The sequence below is a fragment of the Podarcis tiliguerta genome (assembly GCF_965153285.1).
Source record: "Podarcis tiliguerta genome assembly, chromosome: 2".
Lineage (NCBI taxonomy): Eukaryota > Metazoa > Chordata > Lepidosauria > Squamata > Lacertidae > Podarcis > Podarcis tiliguerta.
In genome coordinates this window covers 48296955-48324936 of record NC_139535.1, presented here as the reverse complement: position 1 = coordinate 48324936, position 27982 = coordinate 48296955, and the positions used below count along the sequence as shown (strand labels likewise).

At 38.7% G+C, this 27982-nt stretch overlaps 2 protein-coding genes across 12 annotated transcripts in view; one reads left to right on the top strand and one right to left on the bottom strand.

Annotated features, from left to right (window-relative positions):
- The window catches only part of CENPP (centromere protein P), a 148659-nt gene that overhangs the window by 91504 nt on the left and 29173 nt on the right, over positions 1 to 27982 (bottom strand). The gene's annotated exons all lie outside the window — the stretch shown is intronic.
- OMD (osteomodulin) lies at positions 12405 to 26631 on the top strand. Of its 9 annotated transcripts, XM_083429212.1 has the most exons (4): positions 12709 to 12846; positions 21113 to 22065; positions 24628 to 24952; positions 25326 to 26631. In XM_083429212.1, the coding sequence occupies exons 1-3, from the start codon at positions 12821 to 12823 to the stop codon at positions 24939 to 24941; spliced, it is 1293 nt and encodes a 430-aa protein (XP_083285338.1). In that variant the 5' UTR covers positions 12709 to 12820; the 3' UTR covers positions 24942 to 24952; positions 25326 to 26631. The 9 variants fall into 9 exon arrangements, with proteins under 9 accessions (XP_083285339.1, XP_083285341.1, XP_083285338.1 ...); XM_083429213.1 differs by having other exon boundaries at positions 12405 to 12731; positions 24628 to 26631; XM_083429215.1 differs by having other exon boundaries at positions 12407 to 14434; positions 24628 to 26631.

Genomic DNA, 27982 nt, shown 5'->3' with positions numbered 1-27982 from the left:
GTGATAATGCCTGTTTCTTTCGTAGATGGAGGATAGCGGTGTAGGCGGGTGGGTGGAAGACTCTAGTTTTTGCATGGCTGCAATGTAGCCTGCTGCACAAAGGTAAGAGTCCACATTCATTGCTCTGTTCACTTCTTGCTCTGGCCCTACCCGCTTTTTGTCTCTGACCCTGCCCAGAAATAGCCTTTATAGCATGCAGGAAGGTTGTCCATGAGGATGTGCAGTTCTCAAGTTGAAAAATGTTCTCCATCCCTAATTTAAGGGATCCTTTGATGTGAAGAAATTTGGAGAATATGCACCTAAGGACCACTGAATCAAAAGAAACCAGTAACCAAGTCCTATTGCTCTTCTGCCTTGATGCAGCAAGTGCAGGCTTACACTTGCCTGCTTCTCTATTCTGTCAACCTAATAGCCAGAGTTTACCTTTACTGTGGAATTCCCAACCCTTTTCTCTGTTTTGATGTCCCAGAATGTCTGCATGTGGGACAACCACTTACACATCACATCATATATGTTATTTTTTCCCATAATCTAGTAATCTATTCAAGACGAAGGCTTTTATGCTCAATTTTTGTTGTTGTTTGTTTCTATTTTTGGTGAACACAGGATAGGAAGACATCCTTCAGAGATGTGAGGTGCACTTATTTGATCCACAAATGTAAAAAACCATCACAAAAATAAAGGCTACTCTTTTCTAGTTTAGTTCTTTAGTGTAACAGCACCACCTAACTGTAGAATAATAAGCAAAGGCACAATTCCTACACTTTTATACCTAATTATGGACTTACAGGAAAGAAAACTAGAAATAAACCAAACATCTATATGTATATAGATCTTAATGGCAACTTCCTAACATTGCTGTGACTCAGTTAACAGAATGTCAACAGACTGTTTGGTTCATTTTTCTGAATCTATTCCTGCAGTCAGTTTTCAGAATAATGGAGAACTGATTGTTCCTGTTAAGTAAATAACTGTAATGCACAAAAAAATTAGAAGCAGTGCCATGTACTGCCTCAAAGCAGCCTTTCAGTCTGCCATTCACCTAGTTACTGGCACATCCATTTGCACAAATAGTACTTTGTACCCTGGTGCCTCAGATTGGCAGAGGCAGAAATACAAAACAGTAGGCAACCTTTTTTTGGTGTGCAACCTTAACAGAGCTATTTCTCAATTCCAAAAAGCAAATGGTGAAGGCGATTGGTTTTTCTGTACACCATTAGTTTCTACAAGGTTCCTCCTTTAGTATAGTAGAACACAGGGAGTGGGGTCTGACAGTGGGTACAAGGCTTTTCTTCACAAATGTAGTAATGCATCTAATCAAACAGTGGCTCTGTATCTCTTATTTTAAAGAACTATGCAAATATTTCATAGAATCATTTGCTTCTTTAATTACATCCACAACATTCTGAACATGAGAAAAATGTTCACCATATGAATCTGACAACTACAGATGTAACCTACAGAGGCACAGCAAGCTGTCTTATATCAAATCAGATCACTGTTCCACCTAGGTAAAAAAGGTAAAAGCGGCGCTCATCTCACTTTCAGGCTGAGGGAGCTGGCATTCATCCACAGACAGCTTTCTGGGTCATGTGGCCAGCATGACAAAACTGCTTCTGGTGCAACAGAACACCATGATGGAAGCCAGACTGCATGGAAATGCTCCATCTACCTCATCATTGTCTACGCTGACTTGCAGCAGTTATCCAAGGTTTCAGAGTCTTTCCCATCCTTCCCTGGAGAGAACCTGGTACTTTTGTCCCTTGTCCGCAAGCCTCTTGCACCTGCAATAGACTGGTGTCCTCCTGACACCTCCAGCTCAAACAAACCTCAGATATACCTGTGGTTCATATATAATATCTCATTGGCTTAGCAATAACTTCTGATACTGTGGGAAACTTGCCCTGGATGAAGAACATGAACCAAGATTATGATTTCTACCAGAACCTTTAATACTTAAATTGGTACAGTACATAAGCAAAGTAAAGTTCAAATGTACAACACATGGCTAGGCCACAGCTGTCAACGTTTCCCTTTTTTAAAGGGAAATTCCCTTATTCCTAATAGGATTCTTTGCAAGAAAAGGGAAAAGTTGACAGCTATGGGCTAGGCAAGCTAAGATGCAGATCCAGCAAGCGACATGCCCCCTGATATCCCATTATATGGAAATGGGGTGGTACAACTTAGGGAGCAAGTGGGCCTGTTTCTTAGACTAGGCAAGCAAATGGACACTGCGTCAGGAAGGTTGGGCCTGACCTATCTACTTATGTCTGAGCTGGTGTCTCCGTGACCTAGGTGATGGAGGAGGCATCAGCAATTTATCCAGATCAGATCAGATGGGTGATTCCTCTTTAGGGACTGAACCAGAGGTGGACTCGGGTAGCTCTGGAGACAAGTTGATCTCATAAGCAGAGTGTCCAAGTCAGACCCTGTTTACTCCAGAGACAGAATAGAGCCCACACGTCTGAGTAATGGGCAGGGAAACAGACAAGGAGATAGGATGGAGAGGAATCCCCCCACTAGGACCTTCCCTTGTATCCTCTTCAATCTTTCCCCCCAAAACTGTGGCAAAAAGTCAGTCCAATCCCACTGGAATCCAGGAGGGGAGCCCATAAGGCTGTTTCAGGCAATCCATGCCCACCTCTCCTACACCTATGCTATACATGTCAGGTTGGGTTTGGCAGAAAGAGGCTTTGCAAGCACTGCCAATTAGCAGTGCCTACAAAGCCCCTTGTGCAACACTTTCCAAGCACCAACAACCAGCTGATTGTCAGGTGCTTAGAAGTGTTGAACACAGAACTTGCAAAGTACTTTGCACACTACTTTCCGAAACCTCAACAACCAACTGACTGTTGGGTGTTTGTGAAGCACTGCACACAGGGTTGAGCAAGCCCTTTAAATTATCTCTTCCCAACTTCACAGGTCAACTCTGACTGGTGTCAATTACCTGGGATCATTGATGATTGACAGGTGCTGCCCACCCATCGAAGTTGGCCCACAAAGGGTGGGGGCGAGCAAAGGGATAAAGATCTGGTCTGCTGAGCCGCAAAGCTTTACAATCCAAGTCTACCTTGAGCAACGGCAACTCTCCGGTGTTTCATACAATTTTTTTCAAGCCCAGCGATTAAATTTGGACAGTTCTCCATACAAAGCATGGGTTCTATCACTGAGTTTGGCCCTATCCCTATAGCACTATGGAGGTGCTATGTCAACATAGTTTATCAGGTCCATTCTGAAATCCAGAGATGCTCAAACATATGTCTAAAGAGTAATGAAAAACATGTAGCGATTAATCTTTCAGGAATATAACAATGGTAAAGTACATATGGCTACTCAACTTTTATTGGTATCATTCCTGACAATCTATACTTTTGCTCCCAAGTGCCATGAAATATATTATTGTAAGATGTTTGTATTGTCATATAAAATGCATTCAGAATTTGTTTAAGTCAAAAACTGATCCTTAATACTTATGCGCTAATCAGTATAAATGTTTAATTAATATGCTTTTATCTCTGAATTATTTTAATGTATTTAATGTCTTTTATTACTTTTTCACATTTAATAAACGTAAGTTAAAATACAATTTAACTAGTCCCTCAGGTATGAATTATGATGTATTTTTATCTTCTTTTGCTCTTCTGCTTACTGCAAAAATAGAAAACTCAGTCAGACCATAGGATGGCAGTCTAATCCCACTATATCAAGGACTTATAAAAAAAAGGGGGGGAATGGAATGCAAATAAACAAGTTTCTGAAAAATGAAGGATACTTTTACAAAGCAGTTTGATATACAGTGGTACCTCGGGTTACATATGCTTCAGGTTACATATGCTTCAAGTTACAGACTCCACTAACCCAGAAATAGTACCTCGGGTTAAGAACTTTGCTTCAGGATGAGAACAGAAATCGTGCTCCGGCGGCGCGGCAGCAGCAGGAGGCCCCATTAGCTAAAGTGGTACTTCAAGTTAAGAACAGTTTCAGGTTAAGAATGGACCTCCGGAACGAATTAAGTACATAACTAGAGGTACCACTGTATTAGAATAAACTTTCACACTATAGAGAGGATACTGGTCCACATGAAGTAGCTCTCCTTCTGTGTATCCTACAGCTTCATTTTAAATGAATAATACATTATATTATTCTATATAGCATTAGCTAAAGATTGATGATTAAGTAACTTCTACAGAAATGTGCTTTATCCATAGTTAATCCAGTACCTAAACACATTTACTAGGGAGTAAATCCCACTGGAGACAGTGGGGTTTGCTTCGAATGAGCCTCAGAAATAACCGGAAGACAGTGCATTTCTAGGAGGACTCATGCAACACACTCCCATCAGTTCATACTTGCCAATAAACAAGCAAGCTCATCCTGAACCAACTGACCTGGCTCCCACACATGGGCACAGTGTGAAGACCCTGGCTCAATTATACCTGACTACTTTATTCCAAAAATCACTAAATGGCTTAAATGTACATCAGGTTACACATTACACAGTTCAGGAGTTCAAAGCAGAGCTCTAAGAAACATAGATAGGCACAAGCTAAGACATTATCTAAACACCTGACACATACCGTCTTTTTCGCTCTATAAGATGCACTTTTCCCCTCCTAAAAAGTAAGGGGAAATGTGTGTGCGTCTTACGGAGCAAATGCAGGCGGGAAGCTCTGCTCAGCGCTCCCTTTAAAGAGCCGCGTGGAGCGTGTGCGCAGCACTTCGGGGCTTTTCCCCAAGGAGGGAGAAGGGCTGCCTCTTGGGGGAGCCTTAGCCGCCCACAGCCTCTCCCGGGCAGGGGATGAAGGCTCCCCTTGCCGGGAGAGGCTGCCGCGGCTATCCCATAAGCCAGGGCAGCCAGTGGGATCGTGGCACTGAGATCCCACTGGCTGTCCTGGCTTCTTGTTTAGCCACATGCAGATTAGATGATTAGGAAAGACAATGATTAGGGTTAGTGCTCTTCCCCACAAAATAAAACCCAAATGAAGATACAGAAAGAGAAGCTGTCCTTCTCCGAATAATAACACATTTGTTGTAAGATGAAAGAAAAAAATGCCAACATTATTTCTTCAATGTAGAGAAGGCCAGAGAATATCTCCACTAGTCTGCTGCAGTTATTTCCAGCATCATCAAGGACTTATATTTTTCTTTTTGGCTATCTTCTCTTGGTTTAGTGATAAATCTACCTATTCCTAATGTAAAATAATCTTAATGTAAAATAATCTTAAATGCCATATTACGTTTATTGTAAACTAGGGTTATTGGCGGGATTTCTACCACCCACAAAGAATCAATGATTACATATTATGCCAAGAGAAATTCTGCAAGTAATTTTTATTGAGAACTTATGAATGCACTGTAAATTGTATGTTGTTGTTGTTTAGTCGTGTCTGACTCTTCTTGACCCCATGGACCAGAGCACGCCAGGCACTCCTGTCTTCCACTGCCTCCCGCAGTTTGGGCACAAGGAGAAGGGGACGACAGAGGACGAGATGGTTGAACGGTGTTCTCGAAGCTACAAACATGTTTGTAGCTTCAAGAACACCGTTCAACCATCTCGTCCTCTGTCGCCCCCTTCTCCTTGTGCCCTCAATCTTTCCCAACATCAGGGTCTTTTCCAGGGAGTCTTTTCTTCTCATGAGGTGGTCAAAGTATTGGAGCCTCAGCTTCACGATCTGTCCTTCCAGTGAGCACTCAGGGCTGATTTCCTGAAGAATGGATACGTTTGATCTTCTTGCAGTCCATGGGACTCTCAAGAGTCTCCTCCAGCACCATAATTCAAAAGCGTCAATTCTTCGGCGATCAGCCTTCTTTATGGTCCAGCTCTCACTTCCACACATCACTACTGGGAAAACCATGGCTTTAACTATACGGATCTTTGTAAATTGTATACAAAATGATAAAACTGCTAATATAGGTCAAAATGAAAAGCACAGCTCATCCTCCCACAATAAGAATGGAGAAAATGAGTCAAGGACCTTCTTATTCTTCGAAGAGGAGTAAAACAAACCATACCCAGCACCAGCAATTTCTTTGAGGTTTTCAAAGTATGGGTAGAGATCAGGAAGGATCTGGCCAACATGAGAAGTATGAAAAAGATACACATCTAACATTTCTACCATCGTAAACCAAAAATCACATGCTAGTACACAAAGGATGCTACTGCATACCACCGAAGGATACTGCTGAAATGTACCTGGAACACAAGCCTAACTTGAACAACAACATCAATTGGTGGTTTATATTTTTTCACAAGTAAATTAGCTATTTATTGGAGAAGATCAGCAGTAGCACAGTATATAGCATGCCAGATTTTTAGGGACACTATCATGTTACAGTGGTTCCACTTCTACTACATTTCATGAAGGTGGTGCTGGAATATTACAGCTTTCCCCCTACTATTCAATGTCTACACAAAAGCAGAGAAAAGTAATCTGGGGTGTGGCTGAGATGCGTCAAACTTAAATCTAGAGAAGACGAAGGTACTGTTCATGGGTGATTCAACTGCTCAATAAATGGTTCTCAAATTAAATAGTTTTGAATGGGCTTACACTTCCCTGAAAGAGCAGGTTTGTAGTTTGGTGGTTCTCTTAGCTTTTAGCTTTTTCACTTGCAGCACAGGTAGCCATGGTGACAGAGAGTGCCTTGTATCAGGTTTGGTGGATAAATAAACGTGTTGCAAAGTTATCAGTGCTCTAGTAAACTCCCAGGTAGATTACTACAATGAGTAATCAGTGGGCTGCCTTTGAAAATGCTCTGGAAAAGAAATTTCAGTTAACCCCCCCCCCCAAAGACAAGATTATTAATAGGAACGGGTAGATATCAGCACATGATGTCAGTGCTTGGTTATCTGCACTGGTTTCCAATCTATTTCTAGGCCCAATTGAAATGCTGTTGTTAACCATTAAAACCCTAAATGGCTTGGAGACAGAATACCAGAAGAATTGGCTCCTTTCATATATACCTCCCCGGACCTTAAAAATCTTCACTACAGGCCATTCTCATAGTTCTTCTTCCTAATGAGTTGAGGCAGTTAGGAAAGAACATATTCAGTAGTTGCTCTCATATCAAATGTTAATTTTACTGCTGGTTTTCATTGTTTTCATTGTTTTATTGCTCTCATGTTGCTGACTTTTGTGCTTCTATAGTTTTTCTGTATTGTTTTTAGTTGTGATTGTATCAGTATCATTTTAAATTTGTGAATTGTCCAGAGAACATGTTTAATTGGGAAGTAAAGGTAAAGGGTAAAGGGACCCCTGACCATTAGGTCCAGTCGTGGCCAACTCAGTCGTTGCAGTGCTCACCTCACTTTATGGCCGAGGGAGCTGGCGTACAGCTTCCGGGTCATGTGGCCAGCATGACTAAGCTGCTTTTGGCGAACCAGAGCAGCACACGGAAACGCCGTTTACCTTCCCGCTGGAGCTTTTGAACTGCTAAGTTGGCAGGAGCAGGGACTGAACAACGGGAGCTCACCCCGTAGTGGAGATTCGAACCGCCAACCTTCTGATCAGCAAGTCCTAGGCTCTGTGGTTTAACCCACAACGCTACCCACATCCCTCAATTGGACAGTAGATAAAAGCAATAAAGAATACAATACCATGCAGTGTCCTATTGAACACAATGGAATTTACTTTTGAGTAGAAATTTATAAGATTGCAAGGTAAATCTGTAAGAAATGTAAAAAATATGAGAACTTGTTCTTTGATTTCCCCCTGCTTTTCTAATTAATGCAAACATTGATAGCTGCTGTTCAGTTTTTAAACAATTTGTTGAGTATTATTTTCCTAGCTAATAAAAGTCACCAGAAAAATGCAAGTGCAAAAGAAGCATATAATTCAATAAGAGTTTTTAATCTCTTCTCTTTTAAAACTATTACTGTATACACTCTTAAGAAATATGGTTACTCAGTTGAAAGAGACTGAGAATACTTTTTGTGTTCAGTAAAACTTAAGAATCTGCTTTCTATTTGTTTCTGGGAAGACTCGAGGTTTCAGAACAAAGCTGCTAACAAGAAACATATGGGAAAGTTTTGCAGTAAGTGAACAACTGGCTTCAGCTCCAAATGCCACGTATCACATTCCAGTGTCTCAGACAATCTGGGAAGAAGCTTGTAACAGTTACCTTACTTGTTCAATCACACAACAGTGCACATAAAATGTCAATTTTAAAAGATTATTATGTAGAACCACTAAAAAATCAACAAACTTCTAAACTGACAAAGCTGGAAACACTAGATATTCAATTTGAAGTAAGTAGTTGGCCAGCATAAATCTGGAAAAATATTCAATAAAAATTAGCTGAGCTACATGTGCTGCCAGGAGCCAGACTTGCTGCAGTTTGTTTACAAAATACGAATGTATCAGTACAAATGTGACTTAAGAGTTTTTAACTATATAGTTTCTGGGAAATAAGGATAGGCTATCATTCCCTGCTTTTTACTTGACACCAAGTTAATACAGAATATTCTTAGGAAGCATTCTAGGCGAAATGTTCTTATTTTATTCCACAATCAGGCTCCAATGAAACATGGTAATACCTTCTTTGTAGTTTCTGAAACTGAGCACATCAAGTGAGTGTGGGAAATGTCTCTTTCAAAACTCAAGCTAACTAAGGGAAGTGTATACACTCATAAAGCATAGCTTCTCGGTTTAATTCTGCTGAACTGCATTATTTCTAGTTTTTAAACATTTAGTGTGATGGACACACATTTCCAATAGTAATATCTATTTCAAGCAATTATATCCCCGCCCACTAAATCCTTGTTAACTAGAAGGATTAATAATTTAATTTTTTCTCATTTAAATGTGTGCATACCAGCAAAACATAGGTCTTGCTGCTAATTGTGTTCAATAACCACCACACTCCAACAGAGTAGCCTTTAAATCTTTTTAAAAATAATTTTTATATACAATAAGACATATAGCAGTCTGGTTCATACATGCTTTCATCAAATTCCTTTTATAACATCATTGTCCAAGTGACATGCTATCTGTGTCTCTGAAAAGTACAGTCAAGATGACAGCCACTGATCCTATTCAGGAGCCATGTATGTGTTTCATAAAAAGGTCAATCTCCACGTACTGATCAGCATGAAGGCAGATGTTACCTTCATGCATCCACTAAGAATGCATAGCCTTGGAAGATTATATCTTGAATCATTTCTACCCAGTTTCCTGATTCAGATTCTGAAATAGCTTTTGTCACCCTGATTGATGACTTCTATATGCTAATTTTTCTTGCTCTCTCAGCAGCTTTAGATAACATAATCTATAGTATCTTTCTAGAATGACTTTATGGATTGGGAGTTAAAGGCATGACACTACAGAGTTCTTGCAGCACCCTACAGTTCCTACCCATTGGACTAGTTCCAGAAAATAACAGTGGGGGACCTCTCCTCAGTTCCTTGGAAGTTGTGCCATGGGGCCCTGCAGGGATCCATTTTGTTCCCTATGGTATTTAACCTCTATATGAAACCTTTCAGGGACTTTTGGAGTGAGGCTTCCCCAGTATGTTGGTCACCCCCAGCACTCTCTTCCTTTTCTATTGAAATCAGGTGCAGCTGTACAGGTACTTAATTGATACCTAGAAGCGGTGGACTGAATGAGAGCCAATAAACTGACACTGAATTCCAACACAAAAAAGTGTTGGAGATTTGCAGTTATTGGGAGCAGGCTATTCTGGATGCATTCCACACAAAGGAGTAGATGTGTAGACTGAGGGTATTTCTTCATTCTAACTTGTCAGTGAATGCCCAGGTGGCTACAGTGGCATGAAATGACTATTTCAGCTGCAGAACAAAGGCATTCACTCCTGGACAGGTATAGCCTGGCCACAGAAATCCATATCCTTGTAATTTCCCAGCTAGACTACTGTAATGAATTTTATGAGGGTTGTCCTTGAAGATGGTTCATAGAGTGGAACAAGTACAAAATGTAGCTGCAAAGGTGTTATATGATCTCATACAGCCATCTCAGACAACACAGGTCCTGAAATACTTGCACTGGCTGCCTTTTCATCACAGAGCTCAATTGAAGGTGCTGCCTTTGATGTAAAAAGCCCTAAGCAGCTTAGGACCTTGCCACCTAACAAATTGTAATGAATTATTTGCTTCATAATCTTATATTTGATGAATTTTATAGTTATGACCCATTTTGTAATGATGGGCAGGACAGAAATGTTAAATAAACAAATAATTCTTTTAAATATAAACATGATTGATGACACCAACATTTCCCACAGAGAGATATTTATGTAGGGCATGCACTGTTTGAACACAAGAAGAGGTTTACTATTACAAAATATTGATATATTTATTGTTTTGATGTAGAAGTTTATAAATGACTGAATAAATAAATAAATAAATAAATAAAGGCTACTTTGTGACAAATTGATATCACTAGCTTGTCATTTGTTGCTTTGAAGACTTTCCCCAACTCCTACTAAAATGGCATATCACAGATTTGCTAATTTCAAACTTTTGCTCTTACTTTTTTATTTCAGCATTTGAACTAATAAGATCAGATAGAGATATCTGAAACATGATGTTCTTATGTAAACTACAAGTGTTTTGTTTACTATGTGAATTGCCTTTCCATTAATGGAAGTCTTCCTTCTGTTGACAGAAGTGACTCTTGATACAATGGAGGTGCCTGCTGCCAGAAGAGGAGAAGCAGTTTTCATTGGCAGCCCCCAGAGCCATCTCCTATGATGGATGCTTCAGGGAGTGCTCCAGCCGTATGAAGCAGATTCTTTTTTAGGACACACATGGCTGCTGGGGTAGGGGAGGGTCACATACTGCCTTTCCACCAATAGGAACACCCTGTTAGTGGAAATCTGCTCACAGAGTGTTAGGATCCAATCCTATATTTCTGTCTTAAAGCATACTATTGAATTTCCAAAAATAATTCAGGCAACATAGTAAATCTTGTATTGATAAAAATGTAAGGAGAACCCTGCTGGAACAGGGCACAGGTCTACCTAGTACAGCACGAGATATGGAAATTGTGAAAGTGATTTTTAAAATGAAAAGTTATGAGTGCATCATCCCACCCATCTGCCGGGCAGGAAATATGTCGCTCCAACACATTTTAATACTTCTGTCTTAAAATTCAAAAATTCAACTACTGCATATCTTAATCTACTGTTAAATATCTGTGGCACATAAATGCAAGCCAGGAACCATCTTACATTATTTGATTGTGAATGAAATGGCTGACCTGGTATTTGCTGGCTATATGAAGCTAGGAGAGCAGAGTTGGTCCAGCCCCAGACAGTGTCACTGAATACTCAGTACAGCATTAGGCTTGAGTGGCAAATATCACTCATGGGGCAATCCCAGCAGACAATTCAATTTTTTTATTGATGCATTTTAAAAATTGCTGTTTTATAATTCAAGTAGGTTATCAAACCAACTTAAACCACACATTACTCGCTAAGTGACCTTGAGCTAGTCACCATCTCTTAGCCTAACCTACCTCACAAGGTTGCTGTGAGGGTGAAATGAGAAGAACCATGTATACCACCTTGAGCTCATTAGAAGAAAAACAGTGTTTTAGGTCTTCAAATAGGCTCTGTGTTTTGTTTGGCCATATAGAACATGGGGTTTTCACCATCTGCACTCTTTAGTGATGTCCTGATGGCAAAGTAGATATGGATGTCTAGGAACTACCATGTCTATTCCTGAGGTTAGCCTTGTCTTTCATAATTCATTTATACTATCCACAGGATAACCATTAACATGAATAATCCTTATTTTATATAGCTCAAACTATATGCACAACTTTTTTAAATGTAAGGCTGTGTTCCTGTCTCAAGAGATTTGCAATCCATACATAAAACAGAGAAGATTACATAGTAAGGGGAGGGAAATGGATGCAGGAATAGAGACACCAAGAATATGAAACTATTTCAGTTATACATACTTTTGTACAGGAGGGTATGGAATTTAGGGGTTGCTGTGAAAACATTTTCATAATAGAATTTCCCCTGTAGAATTGTGCAAGCCAGTTGGATCCATTAGGCTCCAGGTATGAACCAGCCTAATTGATTGTGTCATAGGGAGGGTTTGAGAGGCAAGAATCCAGGTATTCACAGGGTGGTAATTTAATGTTAGGGTGAAGGGTCAGTAATAAATTATAATAGTGTTAATAATAATATTTCACTTATTTCTTCTGGTCAACTTTTCCAGGCAAGTTCCAATTTGGAATATGCTTCCCAGAAAGGACCATCTGTCTACTTTTTAGTGAGCTTTCAAAAATAGCCCAAACATAGAGTTTCAAACGACCTTTTTCAAAATAAAACTTTATTTGGTGTTGTTACTTTTACTGGTTTTTATTATATTTTGATCGAGTTTGTCGTAATGTTATTTATTTATTACATTTGTATACCATGTTTTTCTTCCACTGTAAGAAGTTGTTCCATCTGCTCAGTGTCATCCAGAGGAGCTCTTTCAGGTGACTAGCAGGCTATTCAGTCCTGGTCATGTTGGACTGTCCACCCAGAGTTAAAACTGCCAAGAGCCTGCTGTGATAAGTTACATCCTTTCCAGTTTGAACAGTAATTAATACAGTCTATGCCAGAAAGATCATTAGCTGCTTCTTGTTGTGTTTGTCTGGATCAGTTTCAGTCTTTTTCTCTCCAGTGCTGGCAGGTTGCTTAGTATGAGCAAACATAAGCAGCTAGATAGACAAAAGTTTGTTGTCAGAGAAGGCGACAGCAGGGAGTGGGACCTAAATGTGAGTAACATCTTCTGGATGCACTGTTATTGTTCAAAGCATGTTTAACAGAGTGATCCTATACATGTCTACTTAGAAGTAAAGTCCCAATGAGTGCAATGGATCTTACTCCCAAGTAAGTGGGCCTATGACTGCAGCTTTAATTTGTGACATAAATAGACTAGGAAGACTAGGAAGATTAGGAGAGCACATGAAGATTTCTGGAAATCTTGTGAGTATGCAGCATTTACCGGTACTCTGTAGTTCCATTTCTACCTAACAGGGTTGTTCCAATAAAGAGTTGTGCCATTAACCCCATGTCAATTGTACTGAATTCTGCTGAGATGTTTAACAATAGGGTTGTATTTTTGTGTTTTGCCTTCAAGTAAAGAAGGTCCACTCAAGCTAACAAAAGAATCTCTGACCAATCTGAAAGATTAACAAGTGGTAAGAAATAGAGAAGTCTACATTATCTGGGAAACTCTCAAGCATCATTTCTCAAACTTGGGTCCCCAAATGTTTGACTAAGTTCCATCATTCCTGGCCACTGCCATACCAAGATGATAGGGGGTTGTAATCATTGGGGAAGAGTGCTTTAGAATTAAATTGCAAACAGATGTTAACCACCTTCTTCAATAAAGGAGAAGAGGGACAGTTAAAAGCAGAAAATGTCACCAGCACTCAAACAGACTTTATAAGGTGGGTAGTACAGTGGTACCTCGGGTTAAGAACTTAATTCGTTCTGGAGGTCTGTTCTTAACCTGAAGAACCACTTTAGCTAATGGGGTCTCCTGCTGCCACCGCACCACCGCTGCACAATTTCTGTTCTCATCCTGAAGCAAAGTTCTTAAGCCGAGGTAATATTTCTGGGTTAGCGGAGTCTGTAACCTGAAGTGTATGTAACCCGAGGTACCACAGTAATGACATGTATAGGATCACAGTGTTAAACAAGCTTTGAACCATTTGTATATCCAGAAGATGTTAGCTACATTTAGGTCCCACTGAAATCAATATAAAAAGTGAGTTGTGACTAATTTATTTCAGCAAGGATTATAATCCAATGAAATGAATTGCTGAAATGCATTTAGCTTGATGTGGTGGTAGATTATGACAGTGTGTTACAATGGAGCAATCAATAAATCCAGATGTGAGTCATAGACTATTCAGGAATCACAAATCAGAAGGAATCAAGTGATGTTCATGCTTGCACTAGCTGTAAGATTTAGCTTATAACAAGAATGTCAAATAGTTAGCAATGTAAATATGTTGATATAATTTAACAGTAAGTGTCCTTAAAAGGAGAGAATGGTAATATACTTAACTGGACTTTCAGGCAGTAAACAAACTGAACGGACACAAGAATTGGCACTGACAATAAAACAAACAGAGTTGGATGGATCATGCTAAAAATAATCTTGAGCCACCCCTTCAAGTGAAGGAAATTCCTGCCACACCTCAAACCAAACATTAGAGAAAGCAGGCTAAAGCCACATAATTTCACTAGGGTAAAAGTATACTCTTATTTGAATAAACTATTTTGTGCAACAAGCAGCATTTTAAGCGTCTCCGGAGGATTTTTGCAGTAAATTACATTTCATCAAGTACTCATATTCTGAACTAGATACTTCTTATATGGTGACTATGGATTTTAAGGGAAGCACCATCTGACACTTTCTAAAGCTTGCTGCATATTCATTGGCTGAAAACTACAAAACAATTTAGAGGTAGGAATTTTTTTGTTTTAAATACTTCTATCTTCTTACTGGTAACGTGCTTCAGATTATTATACAACCTTATTAACCAATTATCATGCTCATTGATTATATACATTTGGCGTATATCCAGTGTCATTTCATCTAATTATATTTGTCATGTAGTTTTATCATTGGAAGCATCCAGTGATACTCAGTGATACATAAAACCTTTTGCTCAAATGTATACGGTTAGACATATTTATGTATAAATATAAATAAATTACTCTGATTAGTCACTAAATTCAGGAATTAACATTTGGTGATCTCTTAAAATGTTCTTGACCATGTTGCATAGATATAAGAGAAAACAGAACTCTGGCAACTGGAAAATTATGTAATATTGCATAATCCCCAATAAACAGTTAATAGTCTGATTTTATGTTTCACTACCCCCCCCCCAAAAAAACACACACCCTACATTCCATCTTTTGCCAGTCTACTTTGCTGAAATATTTCCCCTGCTCTGGAGAAATGGTGATGTCAGTTTTGCTGTGGGGGAGGATCAATGTTTTTGGGAAACAAGAAGGTAGTTCAGGTAGTGGTGAGGTTGATGCCTCTTATAACTATCAAAGCAACTCCATTCTATCAGTGCTGGGAAAATGGTGTGCCAGCATTTTACTTCATCTTGGTGGGTTGGAAAGGCATGCTGAGTGGAGCTGTTTTAATTATTTCTTTTTTACAGTTATATAAAACCTTTTCCTCCAAGGAAGTCAAGGTGGTGTACATGTTTTTCCGCTCCCCATTTTATCCTCACAACAACTCTGTGAGATAAGTTAGGCTGAGAGATAATGACCGACCCAAGTTGATCCAGTGAGCTTCATGGCTGAATAGGGATTTAAGCCTGGTCTCCCTGGTCATAGTCCAACACTCTTAACCAATACACCACACTGGCTATGTTTTACTAGACTAGCACCCCAGATGCTGTTTCAGTTGCAATGTTGCATGCCCTTGTCTTCATTACTGCCACTTATGTGAGGATCAAGTTATTAGTCTTTTATTTAGGAGTAAGAGTAAGTTGATTGAAGTAAATAATACTTTTGACCTATTCAATCAACGTGACACAACTTTCAGTTGTTTTTCACACGCTAATAGAATCAGTTCATTAACAAAAATGAATTCAACATCAGAAGAATTGAATAGCAAATTAGGAAGCATGAGAACTGGGAAATATATGTCAACATTTAAAAGCTAATATTGTACGGCCAAATCTAGATAAGGAAAAGATGAGATATGAGGAAGCTGGACTTGAAACAAGGGAGAATGTAGGTGAACAGCCACTATAGTACCAAAGCTTGAGAAGAAAGAAGTATCGTCTTCTTTTTGCACACAAAAAGTAAGCTTTTGACCTCATTATCTTCATTTTTGTAAGGGAAGGTGTTTAAAGTGAAGTGGAAAAGACAAAGGGGAAAGTTGCTAAGGAGAAAAGAGAATACAGCCTTAAAGAAGTGTCCCTCGGGAGCTGTGGTATATTGGATTTGTATGAAGAATGGAAGGCAGAGTGTTGTGTGACTATACTACGAAAATGTTGTTTAATATGCTTGGAAGGATTTCACTAATAATGGTATCACAGAAAGTTGTAAGATCAGAGCCCTAGTAAATGTTATAGAAATCTAGAGAGCTTCTTTATAAATAAATAATAATACAGATTATTTAGATTAGGATATCAATTTTCTCAAGTCACCTCAACAGCTGAATTAGGATTTTTTTTTTTCATTTTTAGCATTTGAGCTTGTACAGTAGACATTTACTTTGAAGATAGAATACAGTAAAATAAATATAGCTATGGTCCCAATATTGTCTTTAAATTGATTTAATATCTTATCTTTTAATGTTGAGAGGGAACTACTAGTAGTTTTGCATGCATTATTGATATTTAGACAAAAAGCATGCTTTGTGGTATTTGCCAGTGAAAACAACTAACTGCACAGTATTGTAGTTTTATAGTTTTATATTTTTAACTCATAAACACTTCTCAGCTAGACTTTAAATATATTCTGAATTAGAATAGCTAAACATATTTCATAATTCTGGTCCTATTGCAATATCAGATCATATTCCTGTTTCTTGGTCCATTTTATTTTTGTGTAATGTCTCCTTTTGAATTAACTGGAAACTGAGTATTAGATACTTTTAGTATTAGTAGCAAGACATGAAATTTCTAGTGTCAGGGACATCAATTCAGCAGTGGCTGTACATCAGACTTTATGGGACAGGCCCAGCTATAGAAAGAAGAAAACCATAAGAGAATAGATTTACAACATAATCCTATACGTGATTACTCAAAAGTTGAATCAAATGGATTTACACCCAGCTAAGTGGGTTTAGGACTGCTGCCCTAATGTCCTGTGCGAGACCTACTCTTGATCTCTGGAGATACTTAAGAAAACTAAAAACCACATTTAACTCTTTCCACATCCTGAAGAAATGATTTCTCTTAAGAATTTTGCTGACCAACATTGTGGGAAGTCAGTGATAAAAAGAGCAGATTACTGGTACATCAACTGATGCAAACTAAAAACATGAATCATATACTAAATGTTAAAGCTACAGGTAATATTATTGATAGGGTAAGATTTCCCTTGGTTAGGATCCAAACACTTCTCTGCATCTCATGTAAATGTCCTGTTCATGGGCAAGATGACTGAGATGGTCATGTATAGTCAGCTTCAGACGTGCTTGGAGGAAGCAGTTTATTTTGGTGTAACGTGGGTTAAACAAGGTAACTGTCAGGAGGATTTGTAGCTCCTTGACTGACCGAACCCAAAGAGTACTCATTAATGATTCCTCACCATCCTGGAAAAAAGAGACAAGTGGGGTGCCGCAGGGTTTTGTCCCGGGCCCATTGTTGTTCAATGTCTTTATAAATGACTTGGAAGAAGGAATTGATGGGATGCTCATCAAATTTGCCAGTGGCACCAAACTGGGAAGGGTAGCTAATGCCACAGAAGACGGAATCAGAATTCCAAATGACCTTAACAGATTACGGAACTTAGGCAGTAAGAACCAGACGCACAAATATAGGACGGGGGGGGGGGGACCTGTCTTACTAGCAGTACATGTGAAAACGATCTAGGGGTCTTGGTGGACCACAACCTTAACATGAGTCAACAGTGTGATGCAGCAGCAAAAAAAGCTAATGCTATTCTAGGATGCATCAACAGAAGTATAGGGTCCAGATCAAGGGAAGTAATAGCACCACTCTATTCTGCCTTAGACCACGCTAGAATACTGTGTCCAGTTCTGGGCACAATTTAATAAGGATGTTGACAAGATGAAACGTGTGCAGAGGAGGGCAACCAAGATGACCAGGGTCTGGAAACTAAGCCTAATGAGGAACACTTGAAGGAACTGGGCATGTTTAGTCTGGAAAAGAGGAAACTGAGAGGAGATATGATAGCCATCTTCAAATATCTTAAGGGCTGTCACATGGAAGATGGAGCATGCTTGTTTTTTCCTGCTCTGGGTAGGACTCGAGGCAACGGCTTCAAGTTACATAAAAGGAGATTCTGACTAAACATTTGGAAAAACTTTCTGACAGTAATAGCTGTTTGGCAGTGGAACAGACTCCCATGAGAGGTGGTAGAATCTCCTTCCTTGGAGGTTTTTAAGCCATCAGTCATGAATTCTTTAGCTGAGATTCCTGCATGGAAAGGGGGCTGGACTAGATGACGCTTGGGTCCCTTACAACTATGGTTCTATGATTCTATTATTTCATTCTAGCTTCAGACCTGAGTATGGCACTGAGGCAGCCTCTGTTACACGAGTAATCATCTTTATCAGGAGAGAAACAGGAGGACTATGGCCTATCGCTTATCGTTGATTTCCTGGCAGGTTTTGATATTACTGATATTATTTGTAAACCAACCTTAATCCGAAGATCCCAGGGTGGCTCATACAAATACAAAATGAGAAAAATTAAGTACACAATAAAACAAAAACAAACCAATAACCGCCCCCAACAGTTTTATAAAGCCATAGAATATTGATCAGCTGAACACCTGGTTAAAGAGAAACACTTTCACTTGGCACCTAAAGATTTTAATGAAGGGGCCAAGCAAGCCACCCCGGGGAGAACATTCCACATATGGGAATTCCACTGCAGAAAAAACCTGTTCTCATGTTGCCACCTTCTGGACCTCTTATAGAGGACACAGAGGTGCTTTCCATTAGCTTTGGCTGGTGGCCCAGATACACTGCTATCTGGATAGGGATATCCTAACTCATGTTGTCTATGCTCTAGTTAAAGTAACTTTCAGGTTAGATTATAGCAATGCATTATACATAGGGTTGCCTCTGAAGATGGTTCAGAAACTTCAGCTGGTGCAGAATTTGGCAGTCAGGTTTCTCACTGGGGCAAGATAGTTTGAGCATATTACACCAATCCTGGCCTGACTGCACTGGCTACCAATTAGTTTCCATGCCCAATTCAAAGTGCTGGTTTTGACCTGTTGTTGTTGTTTAGTCGTTTCCGACTCTTCGTGACCCCATGGACCAGAGCACGCCAGGCACTCCTGTCTTCCAGTGCCTCCCGCAGTTTGGTCAAACTCATGCTGGTAGCTTCAAGAACACTGTTCAACCATCTCGTCCTCTGTCGTCCCCTTCTCCTTGTGCCCTCCATCTTTCCCAACATCAGGGTCTTTTCCAGGGAGTCTTCTCATCTCATGAGGTGGCCAAAGTATTGGAGCCTCAGCTTCATGATCTGTCCTTCCAGTGAGCACTCAGGGCTGATTTCCTTAAGAATGGATAGGTTTGATCTTCTTGCAGTCCATGGGACTCTCAAGAGTCTCCTCCAGCACCATAATTCAAAAGCATCAATTCTTCGGCAATCAGCCTTCTCTATGGTCCAGCTCTCACAGCTCTAGGTTTTGACCTAGAAAGCCTTAAATGGCTCAGGACATCCTACATGGCCTTAAAGGGCTCAGGATGGTCCTACATCAAGGACCATCTCTCCCCATCTGAACCAATCCAGACCCTTGGATCATCCAAGGGCCTGAGGCCCTTCTTCAACCACTTCCTCCTTTTCATCCACTACTTAATCTCATCTACTTCCTTTAATCACCCTGACATTCAGCCATCAATAACACACAACTTTTCTAACTTAAGCATTCTGTTAATTTCCCCCACATTCCCATAGTTTCATTTGCCAGTTTTCCTCTTCACTCTGTGTATTCTAACAATTGTGCATGTTCATAATTACATTTTATAGCTATGTACTTTGGGCATTGATAAACGGGTAGTAAAGGAACCCAAGAAAATATAAATATTTCCCTGGACCTCTGTTTCCTTTATCCACTCTTTCCACAGATGCCTCTCTCAGATTAAGCAGTGGGTGAGCAGCAAGAAACTTTAGTATATATTCTGACCCCCTGCTTCCCAGCACTGCCTCTGAACTCTCTGACCTAAGCTTCCCTAGTTCCTGGGATCTCTTCCAAATCGTCTTCTAATCCTCAACCTACTACTTCTGTCTCCATAGCTGGAGTGAAATTTTAATCCAAACCCACAACTTTCCCTTCCACCACAGAAGCTAAACTATGAATATTCCTTTCCTTGCCATCACTTTAGTGCTTGAGCTGTTGAGAAACACGTGGAAATAAATGCCATTTGACAGTTATGCCTGTATATTTCTCTTAGAACCAAACTACATTAAATTTCTGAGGCAGTAAATAATTTTTATATGGCATCTTTTCAGAAGACCTGTCATATAGCTGGGTTACATCAACTGTGTTTATACTGCCAGCAAGTCACAAAGTTTCCTTAAAGGATCTTTTGCCGCAACTTCCTTTCCTTTCCTTTCCACTGGACACCACAAAATATAACTTGTAGTAATGTATTTCTCCCCTATTATTTAGCTTACTCTTTCATCTGTTCAGTAGTTGTACAGTATATGTTTTACAGTTTAAATAGATGTGCAGTATGCTATTGAATTTTGAAAGGTTAAAAACAAAAAAATTATTTAAAAACTGGGTGGCAAAAGAAAAAAGTTTCAGAATATAACCTTAACTATGAACTTCCTCAACACAAAACATGACTTACAAACCTCTAGTCTCATACACTTACATACTAAAGTAATGTATTTAATGTATATGTCAGGATACCAACAACCAAATACTTATTGTGCCAACAAAAATGTTTAGGAAGGGAAATAACAAACATTTTATGTCAACAAATCTTCTCCTCATACTGCAGTGGCAAGGTACCTGAAAGAAAGTGGCCAACACAAGCAATGGTGTGATCCGCAAGAACAGGCAATTAAAATGTCAAATTAATACACTTTTGAGTACATTTTGATTCATTTATTTTTGTTGTGAAGAGTTCATGTATTATCATCAACAGTTCTTAGGTTTGCAGTTGAGCTCTGAATTATCTGGAAGACTTGAAAATAGTTGCTAGTTAAGAGGTAGCAGATCTCTTTCATATTTAGCTAAAAGTAGTTGAAAAACATTTCAACTATTATATAATAATTTACCAAGAAATGTTCTGATTCAAACCATACACAGTATTTTAGCCCCAAGCCTAAAGTATGTTTTAGTCTCAAAACCGTACAATGGTTAATTCTCAGACAAAACAATATTAAAAAATGACAACATTTTGCCAATTACACAACAGTCTTATTAATACATTTTGTTTTGTTTTGTTTTGTTTCCACAGGATATCAGATCAGAACTTGAATATGGGAATCCTGAGTCAACTGTTAACTATCACTCTCCTCTTTGGAGTCCCAGTGTTCTGCCAATATGACTATGAGGATGACTATGATAATGAAATGGATAATGAATATCCATCCATTTTTCATCATACTCCTAGCATAGAATACGTCATTCCTTATCCCAGCACACCTGCTCAGTGTGCCAAAGAATGCTTTTGCCCACCAACTTTCCCACTAACAATGTACTGTGATAATCGTAAACTTCAGACTATACCGAGAATTCCGAGTCACGTCCAGCAACTCTATCTACAGAATAACAACATTGAAGCTGTGCCTGTGGAATCCTTTGTTAATGCTACTGCCCTGAAAGAAATTAACCTGAGCCACAACAAAATTAAGTCTCACATGATTGACATAGGTGTCTTTGGCAAACTTTCAAATCTAGTACAACTCCATTTAGAACACAATCTGCTGGAAGAAATTCCATCCCCTCTACCTAGAAGCTTAGAACGATTGCTCCTGGGTTTCAATCAGATTTCCAGGTTGCCCAGCAAAGACCTAGAAGGTTTAGTAAACATGACTATGCTTGACCTCTGCAATAACCACCTTGAAGATTCTCAACTGAAACAAACACATTTTTCAAAGATGAAAAACCTAATGCAGATCAACCTCTGCAGCAACAGACTTCAATCAATGCCTCCAGATCTACCATTTTCACTTATGCATCTTTCCCTTGAAAATAACTCAATTTCTCTCATTCCAGATAATTATTTCCAGAAACTTCCAAAGCTTACTGCTATAAGAATGACACACAACAATCTGCATGAAGTTCCTTATAATGCTTTTAACCTTTCTAATCTTGTGGAACTCAATCTTGGGCACAATAAACTGAAGCAAGTATTCTACATTCCAAGAACCCTGCAGCATTTGTACATAGAAGACAATGACATGGAAGGTTGGTTGAATTACTATTTTAAAGAGTTATTTCTGTAATGTAATCCTTTGTTTTCAATTATCTAGTCTCTGTAAAGTTAATATTAGTTTTTAACCATTCTTCATACTGTTAGCTATGCATGGTGACAGAGAAGTTAGAGCATAAATGGTGGAATATCTACCCTATTCTTCTAAAATATTCTAAACTCTCACTATGATCAACTCCTGCCCAGAAACCTATGTCCCCACTGTGGAAGAACGTGTGGTCCAGAATTGGCCTCCACAGTCACTTACGGACTCACGGTTAAGACCGTGTTCATGGAAAACAATCTTACTCAGCTACGAGTTATTGCCAAAGAAGAAGAAGAAATTTCCTATTTGAAGTAAAATAAATAAATTAATGGATATATGTAGACCAATACAAGTTTCTCATGATCTCTCAGACTGTTGTGTAAGACCAAGGTAGATGCGTAGAAGGAAACAAATGAGAAACTGGAAAACTTAATGGTTTAAAAAATATGAACTGAAAACCACAGCCTTTCCAGCAGCCCTGGTTTCTGTCTTTGGTTGAGTTGTGGTTGAGTTGATTAAAACTAAAGTTTGAGTGGGTAAAGTTGAAGTCAAATTATTATTATTATTTGCTCTTACTATATGCTTGTTCTTTACAAAAGTGAATAAAAATCATGACAAGACAGAAGTAATATTAGTAAAGAAATCTGGTTCTTTGCAAGAGATAGGCTTGCTAGTAATCACTGGGTTATCTAACCCTATCAGACCAAGCATATAGCTTAGTTCTCCTGAACCTATAGTCCTATATAAGCAGGGGTCTTTAATAAAATACTTCATCCAATACACTAGCTGGAGCTCATCTTCTGATAGGCCTAAGATATTCAGCCAGAATTGCAGCCATTGCAGTGGATTATAGAGTTGTTAAAGGTGCACGTGTTGAGGTTGAGGTCTGTATGTACCAAATAGGACATTTTTTCATGTATGAGTTGCCTTGCATCAAGGTAAAAAAGATTAGTAGCAAGAAAAAGGTATTTTTTGCTGGTATTGCTGAGGCTCCCCCAGAAGAATTTCACCAATGTTCCTTCTGTTGTTTTAAAAGAATGTATTTGTTCAGTTTCAAGTAGAAATAACTTGAATGGCATATAGATGAAGGATCAGGTGAGGACATAGGAGGATTGCACAGACTTACCATTTCTTGCACTGTTTCCATGTCGTTCTGCAACATTGACAGGGGTAATGACTCTATTGGTACCTGCAGGGATCCACCAGTTGTGGATACTACATCTGTGATCAGACTGTATCCAGCAGCTGTCTAAGCTATTTTTAAAGCTGCTTTTTTAGTATTCATTGAGAATTTTAATTATTATTAGATTGTCTTATGGATGTTCTAATATTGTCTAGCAACTAGAGTGAAATATAGCACCTTATTGTCAGCATATGTGAGAAAGATTTGATTTTATCTTATTTTATGTGAAAGTTTGAATATGCATTTGAGACAATACTGTACTGCAGCAAAGACACAGGGGAAAAAACAAAATTATTACTTTATCATCACTCACATAGCAAGTTGCAAACCTCACATCCTTTATGGCATCTGTTCAAAGTTATTCTGCATGGGTTGTAATGAAGAAAGCAACATGCCATGTGTGTTGTCATGATTGCAAGGTAAGACTCCACTCAGCCAACCCTGGTGGTAAATGCTATTGTGTGAAAAATGAAAGGGAGGGGGGGGGCAGCAGTCCATATACCTTATTGTTCTACAAGCTTCGTCACCTGCTTAGCACAGATACCCATTATTCCCAAGATTCTCATATTCCCAAATTGATTCAACTCAGACTCCCTGCAAAACCATAGTTTGCACCAGCCATAGTTGAAAATCTAAAGTACATTTTGACCTCTATGTTACAACCAACCAACCAACCATGGTCTAGCACTGTTAAATGAATTGCTTTCATTTAACATCTTAGCATTCTGTCTCATAATAGCACTCTTATATCCATGGTGCAATCTCTTTCATTACTACAAGCTCAAGTTATACAATGTTAGTTCTTAGTTAAATCACAGGTGGGGGTGGGGAGTCACAAAAGCTTGAAAGCAAAGATTCCTACAATATATAAGATTAAAAGCCTCACAGAATCATGTTATACTTCTTAAACAAAGAGGTTACAGTGTAATTCTGTACATATCTACTGAGAAATTAAGTTCCACCAAGTTCAACGGGGCTTACTCCCAGGAAAGTGGATATGTAATTGTAGCTTTATATTGTTAAAGTGAAGAAGTGGTTTCATCTTAACTACAGGTAGTCTGACATAACTAATCATACAGTTCTATACATTTCTACTCAGAGGTAAACATCACTGACATCAATGGGACTTGTATAATGTATGAATGTCTCAGAATCCACTCTTAGCAGTAAAAGTATCTTATAAATGACTACAGAAGGAAAAAATCAGCTCCTTTTAAAGCATTCCTTGGTTGGATTATACTGAGTACCATTTTTGCTTCTATGATAGCAAATCAGCATTTCAGAATTAATAGTTCCACCTTTTTAACACATTGCTTTATCTTTTTACAGTAATCAATGTTACCTTAATGTGTCCTACTATTGATCCACTGAACCTCAATCACTTAACCTACTTACGAGTGGAACACAACAAGCTCACCACTCCAATAAGTACATATGCCTTCTTCTGCTTTCCACATATACGCAGTATTTATTATGGTGAACAAAAAATTGATGCCAACCAGCAAACACAGCTGAGAACGCCAGTGTTCCAAAGATATTTAACACCAGAAGAGTATGAAGAAGCAGAAGATCACGAAGAACAAGATCATGATCATAATCAAAGGGAAAGGGATGATGATTACTTTGACCCTTATGTATATTAAGAGGTTATAAGGTATAGTAGTATTGTGACAATTTATTTTCTTATAAATAGAGAAAATACCCATTTAAAAAAGCAAACAAAATCATTTTGAAAATGCAAAATATTTGTGGGACTTGTGAAGCAGGTCTGCATATTTTTCGGCATTTATTTATCAAATTTCAACCTACAATGAAAAAGTACTTCCCATATTTTCAAACCAGACAATGTTGGAACAGAAAACGATTCTAAATATCTTACCTACCCAATTAGAAACTTTCAACTATATATACAAACACACAGTATCAACTTTGCTTGTGTGATATATTTCTAGCTACAGATATCATTGAACTTACTGTCTGCATTATGGAATAACGACATTCTCAAATGAGAATATTATTTTTCCTAGGTACGCCATACATAGTACAAGTTAAAAGCATGGTCACAATCCTAGGGAGGCCAGTGTAAAAGTCATACTGATCTAAAAGGACCTGGACGGGACTTTAAGAAAATGTTAGGATTCCATTATGAGAACCAGCTACAATCAAATAATTAAAAGTCCACAATTACAACAGGTTTGGGCATAATTCAAATTTTGCTGCTTTATAAATACTTTATTATTCAAATATATGCTCAGAAAAAAATACTGCAACAATAGTCAGTTAAAAAAGAAGGCTATTAGAAATGTGCTTCTAGTGTAAGTTTTCTATAGGGTGCTTAGTGCATTTAAACTGGATCTAGGATGTAATCTGCCCCAGTGTTCACCAACATTCAAATGTTTAATGTGAACATACAAATACAAAACCAGAACTAGTTTACATTCAATTCAGTGACAATACAGATCAATTATGAGAGCAGAGTTGTCTTTTTATGAAGCATCTGGTAATTCTTTTACTCTGCTGGCTGGTTCCCATGGTTTAACACTATGTAACCAAGTCTCAGAGGGCCCTTGGGCTTGCAAGCCATCCTTGCTCCCATCTCCTCCTCTTGCACAGCCAAGAGGAAGGACTTCTGTCAATTTCCTTTCAGTTTCAATAATCTCAATTTAGTTTAATGTGCAAACCAGGAATCCTGGTTAAAAAACAAACAGCAGTTAAGTAAGGCAGCTTTATAACCCATGGTTTCACATTTTCTTGTTTAGCAATTAACTTTTTTTTTTTGTTTTGAACCAGGATCTGTTGCAAATGGAAGAGGTTTTTTGGGGTTTGCTGGTGGCTCACCCACGAAGTGCTAAGCCATAGACTTAGCATTACAGTCATACCTCGGGTTACAGACACTTCAGGTTGAGCGTTTTTGGGTTGCGCACCACGCCGAACCTGGAAGCACCAGAACGGGTTACTTCTGGGTTTCGGCTCTCGTGCATGCGCAGAAACACAAAATCACGCTTTGTGCGTGCACAGGCACGGCGCTGCGGGTTGCAAACGTGTCTCTCGCATGGATCACGTTCGCAACCTGAGCATCCACTATACATGTGAACCAACCCAGCATTTCCTCTTTGTACATAACTTTGTAACAGACAAGTAATTATGCAAACCTGATGCTTGTCAGCAACACACATAGATTGAATTATATAAGCAGCTAGATTGTAACTATGTAATGTTTAGTTAGCTATATATCTAAGCATTTACAAATAAATGTACAATATACTTTAAAATGTAACAGATTATCTAAATAAAGCAGATTATCTAAATAAAGTTATCAGTAAAAACATGCACTGAAAATGTGACATTTATTATTCATTTTGCCCCTCCCCCATGGGGAAAAGCTTTATTATGTTTTTCTAAATAAATTCTGTTTCTGACACTGCACTGAAGTACTTGAGAAGCAATACCATTTCTGAACAAGAGGTTGCTCAGCATTTAACAGATGTTTTGTATTCTTAGAGATTACTTATAATATATTAACATTCCAATGTAATACATATTCAGTTTCCTTTCTTTTATTGCTTTCTAAAGCTCTGAATTGCAAAAACAAAAAGATATCCGATAGGGGCAACTTCAATAGATGTACTTCAGAGTTAATATCAAAGTTCATTTTAGCTATACCAGACTATACATTTACATTGAGATATTATAGAAATAGTGACCTACCTACCTAAATCTCTTCCATTCCAGAGAAAAGGTCATAGATGCATTGGAACAGCCGTATTTTTCTTAGTACAGTTACTCAGGAAGTGGTGGCATATTATAATGTGCTGCCACTTCCTGGGCTGTTTTTCAGTAAACATGGCAAGCACCACACCTTCTAGCTGCTCCAAACAGCTAAAGTTGGGTTTTATTAAGGAAAAAAGTGACAGGAAGCCTTCAGGCCACCTTATTTTTAAAAAACCAAGTAGGAACAGATCATGCTCAGAAAGGTCCACGGGCTTCTAATCTATTTTGCATATATACATTACAGTCAAAGCATGTTTTGTCAGATGTGGTCACAGGAAGTTTGCTACAAAGTGTGGAGTGAACTGAAGTCCTTTCCTCTACCTTTGACTAGCTCCTTTGCCTGTGCCCATAACCCATCTTTTGTAGTGCTGCATCACTTGGTATTGACCAATTCACACTGCACATGGCAACAGTATTTTTTGAAAAAATGTCATGCCTTTATGAAAAAATAACAATCCAGTAAGACATATGAAATAGAATGAATTTTAAAAAGAGAAAAAGAAAAGTACAAAATATAGGGTTCACAACTATTACCTCATAACTTTAAGTACATTCTTAAGAGACTACAAAGTATTTGACTTACTGGTATATACTCTAGGGCACACTGTGCTGAACACTGCAATATCAGCAAATGTTGAGTGGATACACTATTCCCATGGAGTGGATTCAGTATTTAAGGTGGCAGGGGAGGGAATAGTAGTCCAGCAATGTAGGAAAAACACCAAAGTGGTTCCCTTCTCATTATACAGACCACTACAATTATTTCCCATAATTCAGAGTATTTAGTGTCCCATATTTAGTGTATTTTTTAGGAGGATAAGCAGAAAAAATGCTTCCTTTTCTTCCTTTTAGGAGACAGTGGCCTGCTGCTGTGTCTCACTTACAGGCAACCAGGCAGAGGGCCTTCTCAGTA